The sequence below is a fragment of the Apus apus genome, chromosome 6 (genome assembly GCF_020740795.1).
Source record: "Apus apus isolate bApuApu2 chromosome 6, bApuApu2.pri.cur, whole genome shotgun sequence".
NCBI classification, from domain to species: Eukaryota; Metazoa; Chordata; class Aves; order Apodiformes; family Apodidae; genus Apus; species Apus apus.
This window is the reverse complement of record NC_067287.1, coordinates 7,063,770-7,079,252: the sequence shown is the minus strand read 5'-3', so window position 1 is coordinate 7,079,252 and position 15,483 is coordinate 7,063,770. Positions and strand designations below refer to the sequence as shown.

Genomic DNA, 15,483 nt, shown 5'->3' with positions numbered 1-15,483 from the left:
GAGCCAGCTGAGCAGCATGGGGCCAGCCTCCAGATGAGTGATTTCATCTGAACCCTTGTGTCAGGTTCTGTGGTAATCATTTAACTGAGACCTAATTCTGCTTCATTGGTAAGGACAACAAACCATCTTTTTATTATTATTCTAGATGTCTTTATAGCGATACCCTGCTATAGACACAAAAACAGCTGCTTAATGTATGCAGGGCATAAGTTTTTCTCAAGGAAGCAGCGTGAAACATCAGTCTTTGGAAGAATGAGTAGATTTGGCAGTAGGTGAGAATTTTACTGATTCGAAATTTAATAAAATCTCAGTGATTTGTCAATATATGTAGACGGCAAGTGCAACAGTCATGGTTAAATAAATATGTAGCATAAGTGCCTGTTAGTCATGTTCTTTTTTTTTTTATTGTTACAGTTCATCAGTAGGATATTTGCAGCCCCCTGGATCAGAGCAGATACAGTTTCCTAGAACAACCTCACCCTGCAACACACAGCAGCTTCAAGGACAGCAGTGTGCAGGTTAGGGGAATAAAGTTTTTAACTGAAAGACTTAAATAATGTGTAGCTTTTATTATGCTGGGTGATTGGATTTTTTTATAATAACGGTTTGATTTAGAATTAACTACTGTATTATATTTTCTTCTGTGTTCCATTTTTGAAATTACATTGGAGGCAGGTTAACTTGACATCTCAATTTGTTTATCACCTAAAGCTCTCAAGTTACTTGCAGTAACATACATTGTAATGCCTTGCATGTTTGCTTGAGTGTCGAGACAGATATGGGAACTATAAGTTGTCAACAGAATGACTTTCATCTTTTCCTGAAGAACTACATGACTCTGAACATTTTGAGATTTGGGTTAATGTTTGATAAAACGAGCAAGGTACATTTTGGAAGCAGCATACTTGGATTTTTTACTCAAGAAGCATTCTAGATCTCACTTAATGGAAAAGGAGTATCTGTTTTCTTAAGAGTTCTTGAGAAGTAAACTCTTCAGAGTTCTGGGTTTGGGCAGAGAGGAGAGGTAGCTTTTTGACCCGCTGAAAAGCGAAATGAAATACTCCAAAGCTTTGTGGGGTGTTTTGGTTTTTTTTTTTTTTAATGATAGCCTTATTTACTGCTTTTACTTTCATAGTTTATAGCAACCATTCAAGTCAGAAGCCATCACCTCCTACATTATTGCCACCTTCATCAAAGTCAAAGCCACAACAGGCTGCTTCCATTGTACACTACAGCATAGTGTCTCCACCCTCATCATGTAAAAGTTCGCCCACTGGCCTTTCCATCATGCAGCCAATAAAAGGTATATTTTATGGGCATTTTCATCTAAGCCATTCTGTCTAGAAATCTGTTGTAAATTTATCAGACTGATTTCATGGCTAACTCCTAGAACAACTGCAACTTGAGTGCTATCTCTGCAAATACTTTTTTTCATAATTCTTCATTTGAATTGCTATTATTGTAACTTTTAAAATGACAACTTGAAACTTAGATGAAACAGTAGCCAACTTCAGGGGGGCAGCCTGGAGGCAGCCTTCAGCAGATCTGTGTCACTTAACAGAAGCACTTAAATCAGGCTCAGAATGTTTTCATCTACTAAATATTTGGGTAATTTTTAGAAGGTGTATGTATATTTTTATATATGAAAGCCTCCATGGCTTGTGAAAACAATGGTGACACAGAGCTTGTCCTATTCTTGAAATACTATAAATGCTAATACCCATACACCTAAAAATGCTGAATTTCCAACCATAAAATTGATGGACTGGTCAGGAAATTAAGAGTACTCGGGTTAACCTCCAAAGGAGATTAAAGAACAATCCTGTGACTATAGTGGTACTGTATTTCACCAGTAGGGAATTTTATACATTAGAGATTTGGTTGCCCAAAAAGGGGTAATCTCAAATACTGCTGTCTCAGTATTCTGCAAGCAAGCAATATATTAAACAACCCTAGGTCAGTGACCTAGATTCCACTATAGATTTGGTGTTTCTTACAAACATTTATCTTTGAAGATAGTTTTAGAGCCTGTTTATTAGTAAATAGATAACATGCAGTTAAGTGGCAAGATAGCTGGATTAGCATTAGAGTATTAGAGTCCATGGGCAGGTTTAGGTTTGTTTGCATTTTGCTTCAAGTTTGTTTGGCTTTAATTCTGGAAGACTGTCTTTTCATGATGTCTAAAATCAGTCTCAGTAGTTTGTTCTATCCTCCTAATCTATCCTGATAGTGATGATTTTATGCAGTTTTGAAGGTCTAATTCTAACCTGTTCAACTGTGACTTAAAAAAATTTGGGGGATGGCAAAGAAGCCCTCTGTGACACAGGGAGAACAGATTTTGAGAGAATATAGAAAAGCATGTTTTTCAGTGGTACTGAGATGATGACAGCATATTTTGTGGAGTTGTTTCTTTTCATTTGAAAAAGTTACAGAGGACTAGACTGCAAAACTCGAGGGTTTCTTCTGGGTTTCCCTTCTCATGGGTTTTGACACCCATGAGATAAAACGTCTGCAAACTCACTTTATGCATTATATTACACTTCACTTTGTCAGGATGCTTGTATAGGAAAAAAATTCAATTTATTTTCATTTCCTGAAATGCTGTGGAACTAGAAGTAGTAGAAAGAACAAGTTCTTCTGGGTGTACAGAGTTTTGTTTTGCAGTTTAAATAGCATTTCCAGTTTGTAATATGTTCTTAGAAATGGTTCTAAAAGAAAGATAAGCATGGATTTTTCTGGGCGTTCAGTTCTCACAGAGATAATTCAAAAGAATATGCTAAGAGTGCTGCAGAATAAAAAATACATTATAAAACAGTGAAGTGTAAATAAGTGTATTTATAATACTTATGAATACATGCATAAAATATTAAAATTAAAGCATTTTGTGTAAACTGTAGCATGTATCTAGATGTTTGTCTGGTACATCTCAGATTTACATATAGGGAATATATATGTCAAGTTCCAAGCGGCTTTACCACTTAGAAACTGTTGTGCTATCTGTTATTGTGAATATGTAGTAGATAACCATAAACAGAGTTTTATTTGATTTTGCTATGCAAAAAAATAGAAATATTTGCAGCCTGGCTCTTGCAGGGACTCTAAAGTACGTATCCTCTGCTCAAGTTGGCCAGATATCTGATGCTTCCATTTCAATCTGTAACACATGGCTAGAATCTTTTGCCATGAAAAACAGATGTGAAAACATGGCTAGTATTACTTCATTATTTTTGTAAATATCAATATAGTAAATACTTCAGAATCCAGTTTACAAAAGCTAATATAGTTTTAGTATTTTGAGTTTATTATTCCACATTATTTGGTTGGCTTTTTGATGGAGCCATGTTTCTTTTTGTGGAGGCCAGGGACAGTGAAAACAATAGCTCGTTTTTTAGAATAAAAGAATGCGTTTTATAATCTATATGTGACTGTTCCTAACTGATGCTATGATGTAGGTAGTAAATAGAGAAGACTGTAGTGTCCCACCTTAAAAGTGGATGATTAAATTATGTTTAAAACATGCGTTTTAATTGTGGTTTCTGAGAAATGCTGTAAACAGTGGGTAGAGCAGAGAAGGAAATGGCAAATAACCATTTATGAGTAAACAGGACATTATATAAATTACTTGGGACAGAGCCAGGTCAAGGGGAAAGACAGCTTGTCTCTTAGACAGCCTCTCATCACAACTCCTCCAGGGAACAGTGCTGGCTGTTGAGCTGTTCTCCCCAGACTGCGGCATGGCTGTAACTACTGCAGCAGCCACGTGGTATAGGACATGGGGATCCACGTGCAGTCTCTGTCTAGAAAAATGTTTCTGTACAGAATTTGGAAATTAGGGTCATTTTGCCCTGGAGATTGATTCCAGGTCTTTCCCAGGTATCTCATCATATCAGAGAAAACATTTTGAGTCCATATTGCTGTATAATTTAAAACTAACTAGGTATCTTATATTTTTAAGTGAAGCATGTTTTTGCTTAATATCACACATTCTTGAACACATTGCTCTGACAGTAACTACAGTGGATGTTGAATACAGTAAAAAAGAAGTATTTATTTCAAAAGTATTCTCAATATTGAGTTTTGGTGATTCCACTATCTCCTAGTTCTGAGAAGCCCTAAGAGATGAATCTGTTAGTGGGAATGTAATTGCAGAAGATACTGCTCTGGTTTTCTGCAGTTCAGCAACTTATTTAGCAAAACATTGATTATGTTGTTTCCCTGTTTTGTTTTGTTTTTAATGCAAGTCTGTTCTGCTAAAATGAAAATTGATACGTATGATGAACTGTATCCTACTGATTTCTTGTCTTGTAGCAGTAGCACCACCACCAGGTGGGGGAGTAGTAATGATGCAGCTAAATATACCTAGCAATCCTCAGCCTCGGAACCATTCACCTCCACAGTGGAAACAGAATAAATATTACTGTGATCATCAAAGGGGGCAGAAGTCCACAGAACTTAGCACTTTAGACAGTGCTGCACAGGTATGAGGGTTTTTTGTATTTCAGGATGACTTAATATGTGCATAAATTGCATCTTTGCATGTTTTTCCAGAAGTTCTTTTTGGGGAATAAAAATTCACTCTGGTAATACTCGTTATAGCTATTTTAACTTCAGTCTTTGAATACTGTAGGTGTTGTTTGCCTTGTTCAAGTAGGTACTTTTAAAAACACTAACTTGTTTATTCCAGTTGCAGCATAGTCCTCAACTAGGTAGTCCTGTCACCTCACCGGCCCAGTCACCAGCACCAGCGCAGCTATCAAACATGAAGAACATCCGTCCCACATTAACACCTCTTTCTATTGTGTCCCAGTTTTCTAGACCTTTTGTCCCTGGACAAGGTATAGTTTTAGTTAACTAAAACATATGTATGTTTTTCTATTTGAATGTTTCAAAATACAAGGGAGGATTTTCTTACAAACTGTGGCTCACTTTAGTAGTAATGCTATTGAAGTAGGAACATCACATTACCCACTCAAGGATCATATAAAATTTCACCTTAACTTTCTGCACTGATGATGTCCCCTGCGTTCTCAGAAGCTTTTGATCTTGTTATTGTGAGAGCTTCTGTAACCAACTAGCTTCCTCGTGTGTGAAACTCCCCATTTCAGCATTGAAAATATTAATAAGATGTTTGATATAAAGAAGCTTCAAGTTTTAACCATAAATCAAAACTTGACATGTCCTGTCACAAAGGATATACTTTTAGAGCAACAAAGATAAACAGTATGGAACTAGCTGGGGGAAAGGATATAGTTATTAGCTGATGATACACTGAATCAAACCACTGCCTGAGTAAGAATTCTCTATTCCTTTGTAGAAAAACTAGTGTGATGGATTAGAGCCCCTAGCCAGTAGTATTGCTACTTCAATTACTTTGAGTATCCACTCAAAGACAGAAATAATTCCCTGAAGAATATCAGTACTCTGCTGCCATGTTAACAGAAAAACAGAAAATAGGGAGTTTTCACTGAGATGTGATAGTTGATAACATTTTAAAACCAAATTGTAAAAAAATCCTTGTCAGTGAGCCAAGACATCCTGGTATAGTTCCCAAACTCAAAACTGATCAGTCTGTTTTACTGAAAGATTTACTTTAAAGCAAAACTTACAGAAAATTCTCTGTCTTATTGATAAAATAAATTATTATTTCCTTGTCTGTCCTTGTCTTATCTGCTACATAATCTTTTCATTGCTTTGCATTCTGATGTTGTAAAAATTCCAGGTTGCCTGTTACAAAGTATCACTCTCGACTGTCTTAATCTTCTGTGATTACTAAAAACTTCTATTCCATTGTCTTTGTGGATCCTTGGAGCAAATAGGAATGTGAAGATGTACCTGCCTCTAATCAGGGATATAACCATGAAAATCATTAAGTACGAGAGGAGTTTCCACCTTATTAAGCTCATTTTGAAATAAGAGGATTTAGATAAGGCTGCAATGAAGAAAAACTTTGTGGTTTTCAGTGTAGTTCTTAACTGCAAGAAAGCTTGTACCTTTTCAGCTTGTGATCAGTATGACTGGCTTACTTTAATCCCAAATCTTATTTTGTTAGCCTAGCCAAATACACTACTTTGTGCATAGCTGTTCTGCTCGCTTCTGTGTAAGATAGACATCATAAGAGGAACTTGGAGGAAGATTTACCATAACAAAAAGCCTTCTAATTACCTTTCTCTTTAAGGAGATGCCAGATACCCATTGCTTGGCCAACCCCTGCAATACAATCCACCATCTTTATTACGTGGACAAGTAACAAGCCAACAGGTATTAAAGAGAATAAAATCCCAGCAATACTGGAAAAAATCAAAACTACCGTTATAACCACCATGAACAGGAGAATGTTATTGCATTAGAAAAGAAATTGTGTGGAAGGTGCTTGCTCTCCAGTAACACTTCTGTACTACTTCCCATTGTTCTTGCTTTTTGTATTTAAAAAACAAAGAAACATTCTCCTGAAATTTTGCTTTAGGCACAGTGTAGATTACGGATTTTTTTAATTTGCCAGCAGTTCCAAAAAACACAATGTTTGCTAAAAGGATTTTCTTTTATTTGAATAACAATAATGGAAAAAGAAAATAATGTGGGTATTTCTAAACAAAGGGTGGGTTTGTTTCATACAAGAAAAACAAAATTAAATTATTATAGTGTTAGCCAAGCTAAAAAGTTCTGCCAGCTATTTAATTTTTGGGAAAAACACACAGACAACCCTACCTCTACCTTCTTGAGTTCTACCCAAGATCAGAGAGAATATTTGATGGATTGGGGAGGGGGTGGAAGGGTGTCCTTCCAAGAAGATTTAAGATTGGTGTTTGGTTGGGGTTTTTTTCATCTTTTCCTCCCTTTCTTCTGAAGACAAGGACTCAATGTGCCTGACTGCAGGACCGCTAAACTCCAAGACTAAAATTAGACATTAAAATCTTTTCTGTACTGTGGTAGAGCATGTGATTTTCCAGACATTCCTCTGCACCATTTTTCACTGAGCTAACCTACAAGTTTTAAGATAATGGTGTATTGTCATTAAAGTACGTATCTTATGTCAATCTTTCCTTGTCAGCCTGGAAACAGACATGGAAACAGGGGAAAGAAACCAGCAAAGAAGGCTGCTTCAGCCGATCTTGGTGCAGGAGAACCAGGTACGGATTTGCTGATTGCTTGCAGTGGTCCAGAAAAATTAATGATGGTGATGGGCTGGGAATGTAACAAGAAGAGCACAGGTGAGAAAAGGGCCAGAATGAAGATGAACTGGACAGAAATGGACATGGCAAATACTGGAAACACAGAGCTGGAGAGGAAGACTTGATTTATTGAGAGGGGAAGGGTGAGGTTAAATGAGAAAAATGTAGTTTTGAAGGCTAGAGGAAAGACCAGAGAAGAGTGAGATTGGACAGTATTAAAAGGAATAGTAAGTTTTTCACTGAACTGGACATAAATTCTATTATATTGTTACGTTAAATATTCTTAAATTGACATACCTGTGCTTCCTTTTATTTGCATAAAATGTGAAATCAAATGTAAACCACAAATTAGTGTTTGGTTTTTTTTCCCTTCTAATATAAATAAGCACATGGATTTGAGGGATGTATGAGATTTACGAATTATCTCCTTGGAGTTGGTAAAGATACCAATTAAATAAAACCTGGTATTATCTGTCTTCATATCTATACTGGAAAGAATTTTTGTTGCAAGTTTTACCTACTGTCAACTCTGCAGAAAGTTAACAGATCAGCTTTTTCTAACAATTTACTGGAGAGGATTTTTTTGACAGAAGACAGGCTAGATTTTTAGCATGGTGATGTGTGAGGAGTTAACAGGCAAAGCCAGTGGGATGCTATAGTGAGTTCACAAACCTGCTACAAAATTAGGTGTTGATTATTTTCCCCTCGCTATTTTGAGGGCCCTCTGTATTCTTATCTTTTATTTCTATGTTTGTAGCTGTAAGCAGTGCTAAATGTGAGAGCAAAAGGCTCCCTAGAATACCAGAAATGGAATGTCTGTGTGTGTGGTATCAGCCAATGGGAGATTCGTATGAAATAACTCATTTTCCTTCATGTTTATTGTATCTCTAACTACAATGACCGATTGAGATTCAATTTTGCTCTTGTTTCAGTTGTGGGAAAAGTTCTAGAAATTACTGAACTGCCAGAAGGCATAACTTGTATGGAAGCAGAAAAACTATTTGGAGAACTTTTAAAAGTTGGTGCCAAGATTCGGTGGCTAAGGGATTCACCGTGTCTACAAACACAGCAGCAGAACCATCGTCGTTACCACAGCAGCGTGAACACTGAGCCATCCAAACCCAGTGACTTGGCTTCCACCTACACGGTTCTAGCTACTTTCCCTACGATGTCTGCTGCTCAGAATGCATTGAAGAAACAAAGTAGTACCTCAGTGAACAAGTTCAGGCTGAGAACGAGCAAGAAGCACTACGACTTCCATGTTCTGGAAAGGGCTAGTTCTCAGTAGTAGTTACATCAGTGGATGCTCAGCCTTTACTACTTCCATGTCCTCTCCTCAGTTGGCTTGATGTTGTGGGGTTTCTGCACTCTTCATAGAGACTCCTGGGATGTGTTGTCTTATGACATTAGCCATTGAAGAATAAATAACCCAGTGATCCAGCAAGATGAAGAAAAAAAATACAGAGTTAATCCCAGACAATAGCAAGAAATCATCTTTGAGACAGGCAGCTGTCTACAAGGAATGCTGTTGAAATATCCCCTACTTTTATAGTAGTTTTGTTTTATATTTTTGAATTCTTGTATCAGATCCAAAGTTTTATTGTACAGCAAACGTTCATAAAAATCCATATTCAGATTTGTATTTTATAATCCCTTTTCACAGCCAGCACACAGCTGTCCATTCCAAGGCAGGAACCTGAGGATTGGTGGAGGGGAAAAGAGAACCACTTTCAAGGAATTACACTCATTTTCTAGCAAACTATCCCAGATCTTCAAGTTAAACCTGTTCTTTATCCCTTGTGTTTTCTTTTGTTGTTTGTTTTTTTTTTTAAAGAAAAAACCCCATAATTTTAATAACTTAACTCCTTAGATGGTAATTTTCTTTTGAGATTCATTTGAGCAATGTCAAAAGAAGTAACAAGGATGTTGTACCCTTGAAGGATTTGCTTCTGATCCAGCGAGTTTAATCATTATTTAAAGGGGAATATGAATAGGTTACAAAGAATGTTCACTGAATCACATTTTAATATTTCTTCTTTTTAGCAAAAATGTGAAGAAACTAAACTGTATCTTCACAAGTGACAAAATGTTTGCACTTTAATTGTGTTCCCACCAGTATGGATCTCTTTCTCTTCCTTTTCACGCTATGATAATTGTGTTTGATAAGTGCTGGAAACCTTTTTAATGGTTTAAGTTTTCATCATTTACAGATGCTCACTGGACATTAAAGATTCATTGCACATAAATGAAACAAACTTTTTTCAATTTGTGTAATTTGCAAGGCTGTACAATGTGTGCTGATGCAAGCCTTTTTCAGTTCAAGAAAATAAATGTTTACAAACACAAACTTTTTCAGTGCACTTTTTCAGTTTAAATTTCTGGGAGTCTTCTAAAACCTGGATGAAAAATATATTAATAGTTTGGATTCCTTCAAATGTGTGAAAAAAAACTTCAAAATAACACAAATACTAGAATTTCTCAAAGAACCACTACTGATGTTCATCTTTTTTAAGCATTTATTTGTTATCCTGCCCTTCATAATTTTTAAATGTTTCCCTATATGAGTAAAAAAGACAGAAATTGATCAGAGACCATAAAGGACTGCTCCTGTGTTTTTTTTATCTTTAGCATAGGCACTAATTTGCTGTGTAAATGAGCAACTACTTGTTCCCTTCTTGAAGCTGTTGCTTTCTAAAAGATGCACTTGTAACTTCTGTAAGTGGAAACTTGGGGTAAATGTTATGTTTAGAAACATTTTACGGAGGAAAAGCGAAGAGTTTAGGTGCCTACACCAGCATTAATTTTCAGCTTGTAGACAAAAAATCCTATCCCTAACAAACACTTGAAGTGGCAAGAACAATTGTATCCATGTTCAGTTCTTCAATCCTTCATGTGATGAATCAAAGTATTTGGGAGAAAAATACTCTGGGAATAGTGTAGCCTAATAAATTAGGTATATGGGCTTTGATTCAGCAAAGTGCTGTGATGACAGGTTTTTATGTGCATAAAGGTAGATTTACACCCAGATATTCTTCTAAAACAAAGGGGAAAATGTTCAGCTTCAAGCCTGACAAATCTACTTCATGTCCCTGTCTCCTTTTCTAAAAGGATGGTACTTGGCATTGCAGGTCTTAAGCTGCTACTTGACTGAGTATACTACTGGAATGAGGGCATATAATTCTTCCTCCTCAGGTTGGATTGCTCTAATATACTGCACCCCAACCCAAAAATTATGATAAACCCAGTTAATGCAGATTATAATATTCCTCTCCTCTGCATAGCACAGAGATAACATTACTAACGCACAGGTTCCATCACTGCCTGTTGCTGACTTCCAGTGCTAGTTTAAGATTATGGTTTTAATCCTGTAAAAGTAGTTAATAGATTTAAGGTCTGTAATGACAGATGTCATAACACAGAGAAGCAGCTGCCTACTGTGGATAAGACACGAGGACAAGGTTTTCCATAGATGTATGTGAGTAGTCAATATCTGAGAACTTCCATCTACTCTGAGTGACAGAACAACTAAATTAACATCAAGTTAATCTCCAAAGGATGCTGCATCATTTGCTTAATTTGATAAACTTTCCTCATAATAACCAGAGAGAATAAAATTAACTGAGAAAGATAAGCATGAAGAATACCAGCAATCCACACAAAAGAAGGGGAGGAACAACGCCCAGCAAAAATCTATTTCTTATCAACAAATTGCCCTAGAAGAAAAGATTTGGGCATTTAATAAACCAGCTCAATTCTAGTCCTTAATCTGATACTTACCTACAACTACTACAGGCACATCACCCTTTCTTAGTAAGTCTTCCTCTGTGCTAAACAGGCAGTTACAGTTTTTTGATCTGGACATGCCAATAGGAGCCACACAGGTAAAATTAACAGGATTGTGGAAGCATCAGAGGCCTCTGATGTTTACAATGTGCACAGAATTTAAATATTTCTGCTTTACAGTCTTGTTAATTTCTGATGTTGAGCTATTTCATACTGTCTCTAGTGTAGGGTATAAACTCATCTAAACAATACCATGTGTACCTTCCTGGCTTTTACACTTCGGCCCCTTTCAGTTCCTTAAAACGCATAAGCCTAGGGACTGCATACAAAAACCTTGGAACTATATTTGTTCCGTAGATTTGGATCATGTTTTAGAAAGCAAATAAATACACTTTATGGTATGTAAAACTAGCATGCTCAAGTGTTCTCAACAAATCTTCCAGTACTCTAGTATATTTGAGCTTCCTGTCATTTAACATGAAAGCTATTTTTAAAGCAAATAGCAGCAAAAGTAATTAGGTGGGGACTTAAATGATACTGCAGTAACTTAATATGTTTCATTTGGTTGGGAACATGTCATAACTATAAAGGCTGAGGAACAAGCACTGGAATAATAACCATAAAAGCCAAACAAATCTGGCTATTACCTACTCCACTGAAGGCTGCTATTTACTTTTCAATTAATGCAGTTATATTCATGTGTAACAAGATTCAGTGTTATTTATGATATTACAGTGAAAATTAATTAAAAATTAAGAAAACAAATGCAAGCTCCATACTCTGGGAACACTCAATCATGGTAACAGCATGCCTGGGAATGTAATCGCAGTCTCCACATAGCTGCCGAACTACAGCCTCATGTTTTAGTAAGACTGGATTGGTATAAAGTGAAACAGTGGTAATGGGATAATGTGAGATCCCTTTCTTTCACTCACACATATACACTTATTAAAAAAGAAAAGCAGAATATCTGCAAAGAATGAAATGAGCAATACTGTGCTGTAATGCTTAAGTGTTCCTACCTGCAGCTATCTCTAATCCTGCTGGCCTTTCTGTAGAGCACACATTGTGTTTTAATATCCAGGTGGTACAGAGCAGTGGTAGGTAGATGGGAGTTCAGTTTTGTTAAAACACAAAAATAATTGTTTAGCTTGATGAATTGGATAACGTATTTCAATATGCAACATGCTTTTCACAATATGACTTTTTTTTTTTCCCCTTGCGCTACTGAAATAGCTTTAAATCCTTTTCCTATCTAGTAACACAAACCACTTCCCTCTTAAGGTGGAAACAATAGTTATGTTCTCACACTAGGACACTCATTTGTTCCTTAAAACTTCACATTTGACAAGTTTGTTGTTTTGAGCTAATCTTGTACTAACTTGTTTGGATGTCTGAAAGGCAGTTGTAACTAAAGTTGCAACTAGGTTATTTTATTAATCTTTATTTCAGCGCCATAACATTTTTTCCATAGAAAACTGGTGCAGGTGGTAAATTCCTGTATTTAGCCCTGAAACAAAGCATGTTTATATGGAATTTGGAGAAAATTAATCCAACCACTTTTATGGTACAGGTCATAAAATATTACTGTAGCTGGAATTTTAATGTATTTCCAGCTGAAAAAGGACTTACTTCAATCCCTTTAGTGTTTCTACAGCTCAAGTCTTCAAGAAGGTTGAGGTGCTGCCTCTATTCAATGTCCTATTCACATTTAGTATGTTTATGGTATTTTTGGCTATTAATGTAAACAAGTATAAACATAAAGTGCACAATGTCAATGTGATTTCACTTTGGAAGCCTTATTTCTCAGGAGTAGATCATAACACTCAAAAGGGCCCAATTTCCAAAACATTCTGAAAATTAAGTCCCTTTAAATTTTCTTATTCTGAAACCTGAGACCAAAGTCACTATTCACATTTGAAAACTTCTGTATAAATGAAGTTGCCTCTTGTCTGACTTTAAAATATATCCAGTTATGTTCCTTTTACAACATATATAAGCCTACTTTTAGTTGTGTCCCCCTTGTGTATTTAGGCCTGTAGGGCTGGCATTGAGACCTGACTGTTTGGCAGCCCCTGGTTTGCAAGGTTTGTTTTTTATCCCACTGGTAACTCCCTGACGTTTTGTGATGTTTTCCATTGTCAAAATTTGTCAGGTTGAAAGTGGATCTTGCTCAAGAGATTATTAAGAAGCATTAACATTTGGTCCAGGGCACAAACACTAGTGTTTGCTGCTCTTTTATTTTTTTTTCATTTTTAAGTCTTGTGGGTAAAGCACAAAAGCCTAGTCATGATACGGGATGCATGCAACTGCAATGAACTGTTTCTGCACTTCTGAAGAAAAACCTGAATGTCAGGTAAGACTAGCGCTGTAAACCAAAGAGCTAGGAGTATCTGTACGTTGCTGATAGTTGTATGCTTTTAAAACTGGTATAAATTACAAAAATAAACTGTGCTGCTGTGGATAACGCTTAGCAGTGAGGTTTATTCTTAATTCAGCTCCCATGCTGCAGTTAACTGAGAATCTGAATTAGGATAGATGATCATTCACTGTGCTGACAGTAATGACATTTTTCAGACCGGGGCAACAGAGCTGGAAGGCAGGCTAGAATCTGGCTGCAATCTGGACTAGCTTCAGCCGCAAGTGATATCAGTTACAGCCCCAAAATTACTTGACAGCTAACTTAAGAAAAAGCAGCAATATTACACATCATATTTGAATTACAGAGGACCTTGGTTTGAATTTCAGAGAGGAGAAACTGGCATTCTTCTTCTTTCTAATACCTTAATTTTTGCAGTAGTGGGAGGGTTAATTAGGGAGGCAGGGATGCAGCACAGCCTTGCCCTTTGGATGGTTTCCAAACTAGTTACTCCAAGAAACAGCATTACTAAGTGTGCTTTGACAGTCTTATCACATTGACTTATACAAACCAGGAAATACACCAGGGCTTGTCTCCCTACTTACTCAAATTTGTCACCTTTTTACTTGGCTTAAACTGATACTTTGATTTGTTAATGAACCAATGATTAGTGTGAAGCAAGAATGCAATTTAAAAAAGTAATTCACTAATATATTTTCCTTTTTAACCCAAGTAGATCTGTGTTGTTTGGGTGGGAATTAATCTCTTAAAATACAAGTTACTGTCTTGCATTGTCTTCCATACTGATTGCTCATTTGGTTTTGTGTATTCATTTTAACAAACTAGATGACATTGCCACAAAAGTAATAAATGTAGTAACACACATCCAACATTTGCCAAAGTCAGCTAGGGACTTGGCACAACACCAAGGAACTGAACTCTGGGTAATGCTTCAGCTATCAAATTATTTTTCTTCTTTCCTAATAAAACTTTTTTCTTACTAGTTAGCCCTCCCTTTTCCTAGGCCTACAAATTGAGACCCTGTTTTCCAGGTAGATCTGCTCTACAGGGTCTCAGATCAATTATAACAGCAGAGGTACATGCAACAGCAGCAACTCACTGACCATACAGTTAGAGAATTATACTTTAAAATTGTAATTATCAGAGAACATAATATAAATAGTTCCTGATTATGCAAAAGATTGTACACCCTCACAAAAGCTACCTTTCCAGTCATTAGTAAGCCTTCCCATGTTTTTATGTTTAAACAACATTTCTTCCTTGCTTGGTGTAGAAATTTTTGAAAATCTTATAATTCCCCCAAAAATATGGTGTCCAACTCTTTACCTTCCACCTTAGGGTTTCAAATAGGGCTCAGTAAATGCAAACTACAGGTGTTGGGAATGCTGCAAGAACTGGCATAACACATCTAAATTCTTCAGAGAGCTTAACATACTGAACACACATTACAACCTAACCTCTTCCTCTGCACATGGGCAACAGATACGTCTTTTTTGTTAATGTCAAAAAAAATGTATAGTTTAATACCATTCAACCTTTGGTATTTTAGTTAAATCTTTTGTACCATCAAGAAAGAAAATACAAAAAAATAATACCATCTCAGCATAAAAGCTATAGTATTCTGACAGTTACTGCTTTAAGAAAATTTAAGAAGCACCATAGGTGTATGCAAAGCTTACCCAGTGAGCAGGATTACTGGGAGAGTTTTCCACATGCTGCATCTTCACAGAGATAAAACCTTTTGCATACTGCTGTCAACACTGATTTGCCTCTCTTCACCACAGCTTTGTAGATTGTCATTATCCAGTGACTTTTGTAATTAAACTCCAGGTTGCACCAAGCTACACAAATACAACAGTGAGAAGCTTTCCAGGCTGACTGTCTTTTTTAGCCTTTCGGTATTTGACGGCACCTGCCTCAGGAAGTTACCCAGAATACTCAAGTCACTGTCCTAATGGTGTTTCACAAAAACCTAAGTGCAGGATTTTTTTCCAAAACGTTATGATCACAGTACTTGAAATTGTCCTGTCCTTGTTACTGTAAATACACATCCGAGAGACCGTCTGCCTTTGATGGCTGTGCCCCCAGTGAAGCTGTACGGCCTCTGCTGCCCCAGTCACGGTCCCTCACACAGCCCAGCTCACCGGGGAG

The 15,483-nt window shown here is 36.6% G+C and overlaps 1 protein-coding gene across 18 annotated transcripts in view; it reads left to right on the top strand.

The window, feature by feature from the left end:
- Nucleotides 1–9,516, top strand: part of R3HDM1 (R3H domain containing 1) — a 77,165-nt gene extending 67,649 nt beyond the window's left edge. For 12 of the 18 annotated variants that reach the window (XM_051624261.1, XM_051624254.1, XM_051624249.1 and 9 more), the window contains 7 exons: nucleotides 415–518; nucleotides 1,136–1,303; nucleotides 4,309–4,478; nucleotides 4,685–4,835; nucleotides 6,176–6,258; nucleotides 7,049–7,127; nucleotides 8,102–9,516. In XM_051624261.1, the coding sequence (XP_051480221.1) occupies nucleotides 415–518; nucleotides 1,136–1,303; nucleotides 4,309–4,478; nucleotides 4,685–4,835; nucleotides 6,176–6,258; nucleotides 7,049–7,127; nucleotides 8,102–8,457 (1,111 nt within the window). In that variant the 3' untranslated portion in view covers nucleotides 8,458–9,516. Of the gene's footprint in view, nucleotides 1–414; nucleotides 519–1,135; nucleotides 1,304–4,308; nucleotides 4,479–4,684; nucleotides 4,836–6,175; nucleotides 6,259–7,048; nucleotides 7,128–8,101 lie in introns of those variants that run through there. The other 6 variants (XM_051624258.1, XM_051624256.1, XM_051624255.1 and 3 more) reach the window with 4 other exon arrangements.
- The last annotated feature ends 5,967 nt before the right edge of the window (nucleotides 9,517–15,483 follow it).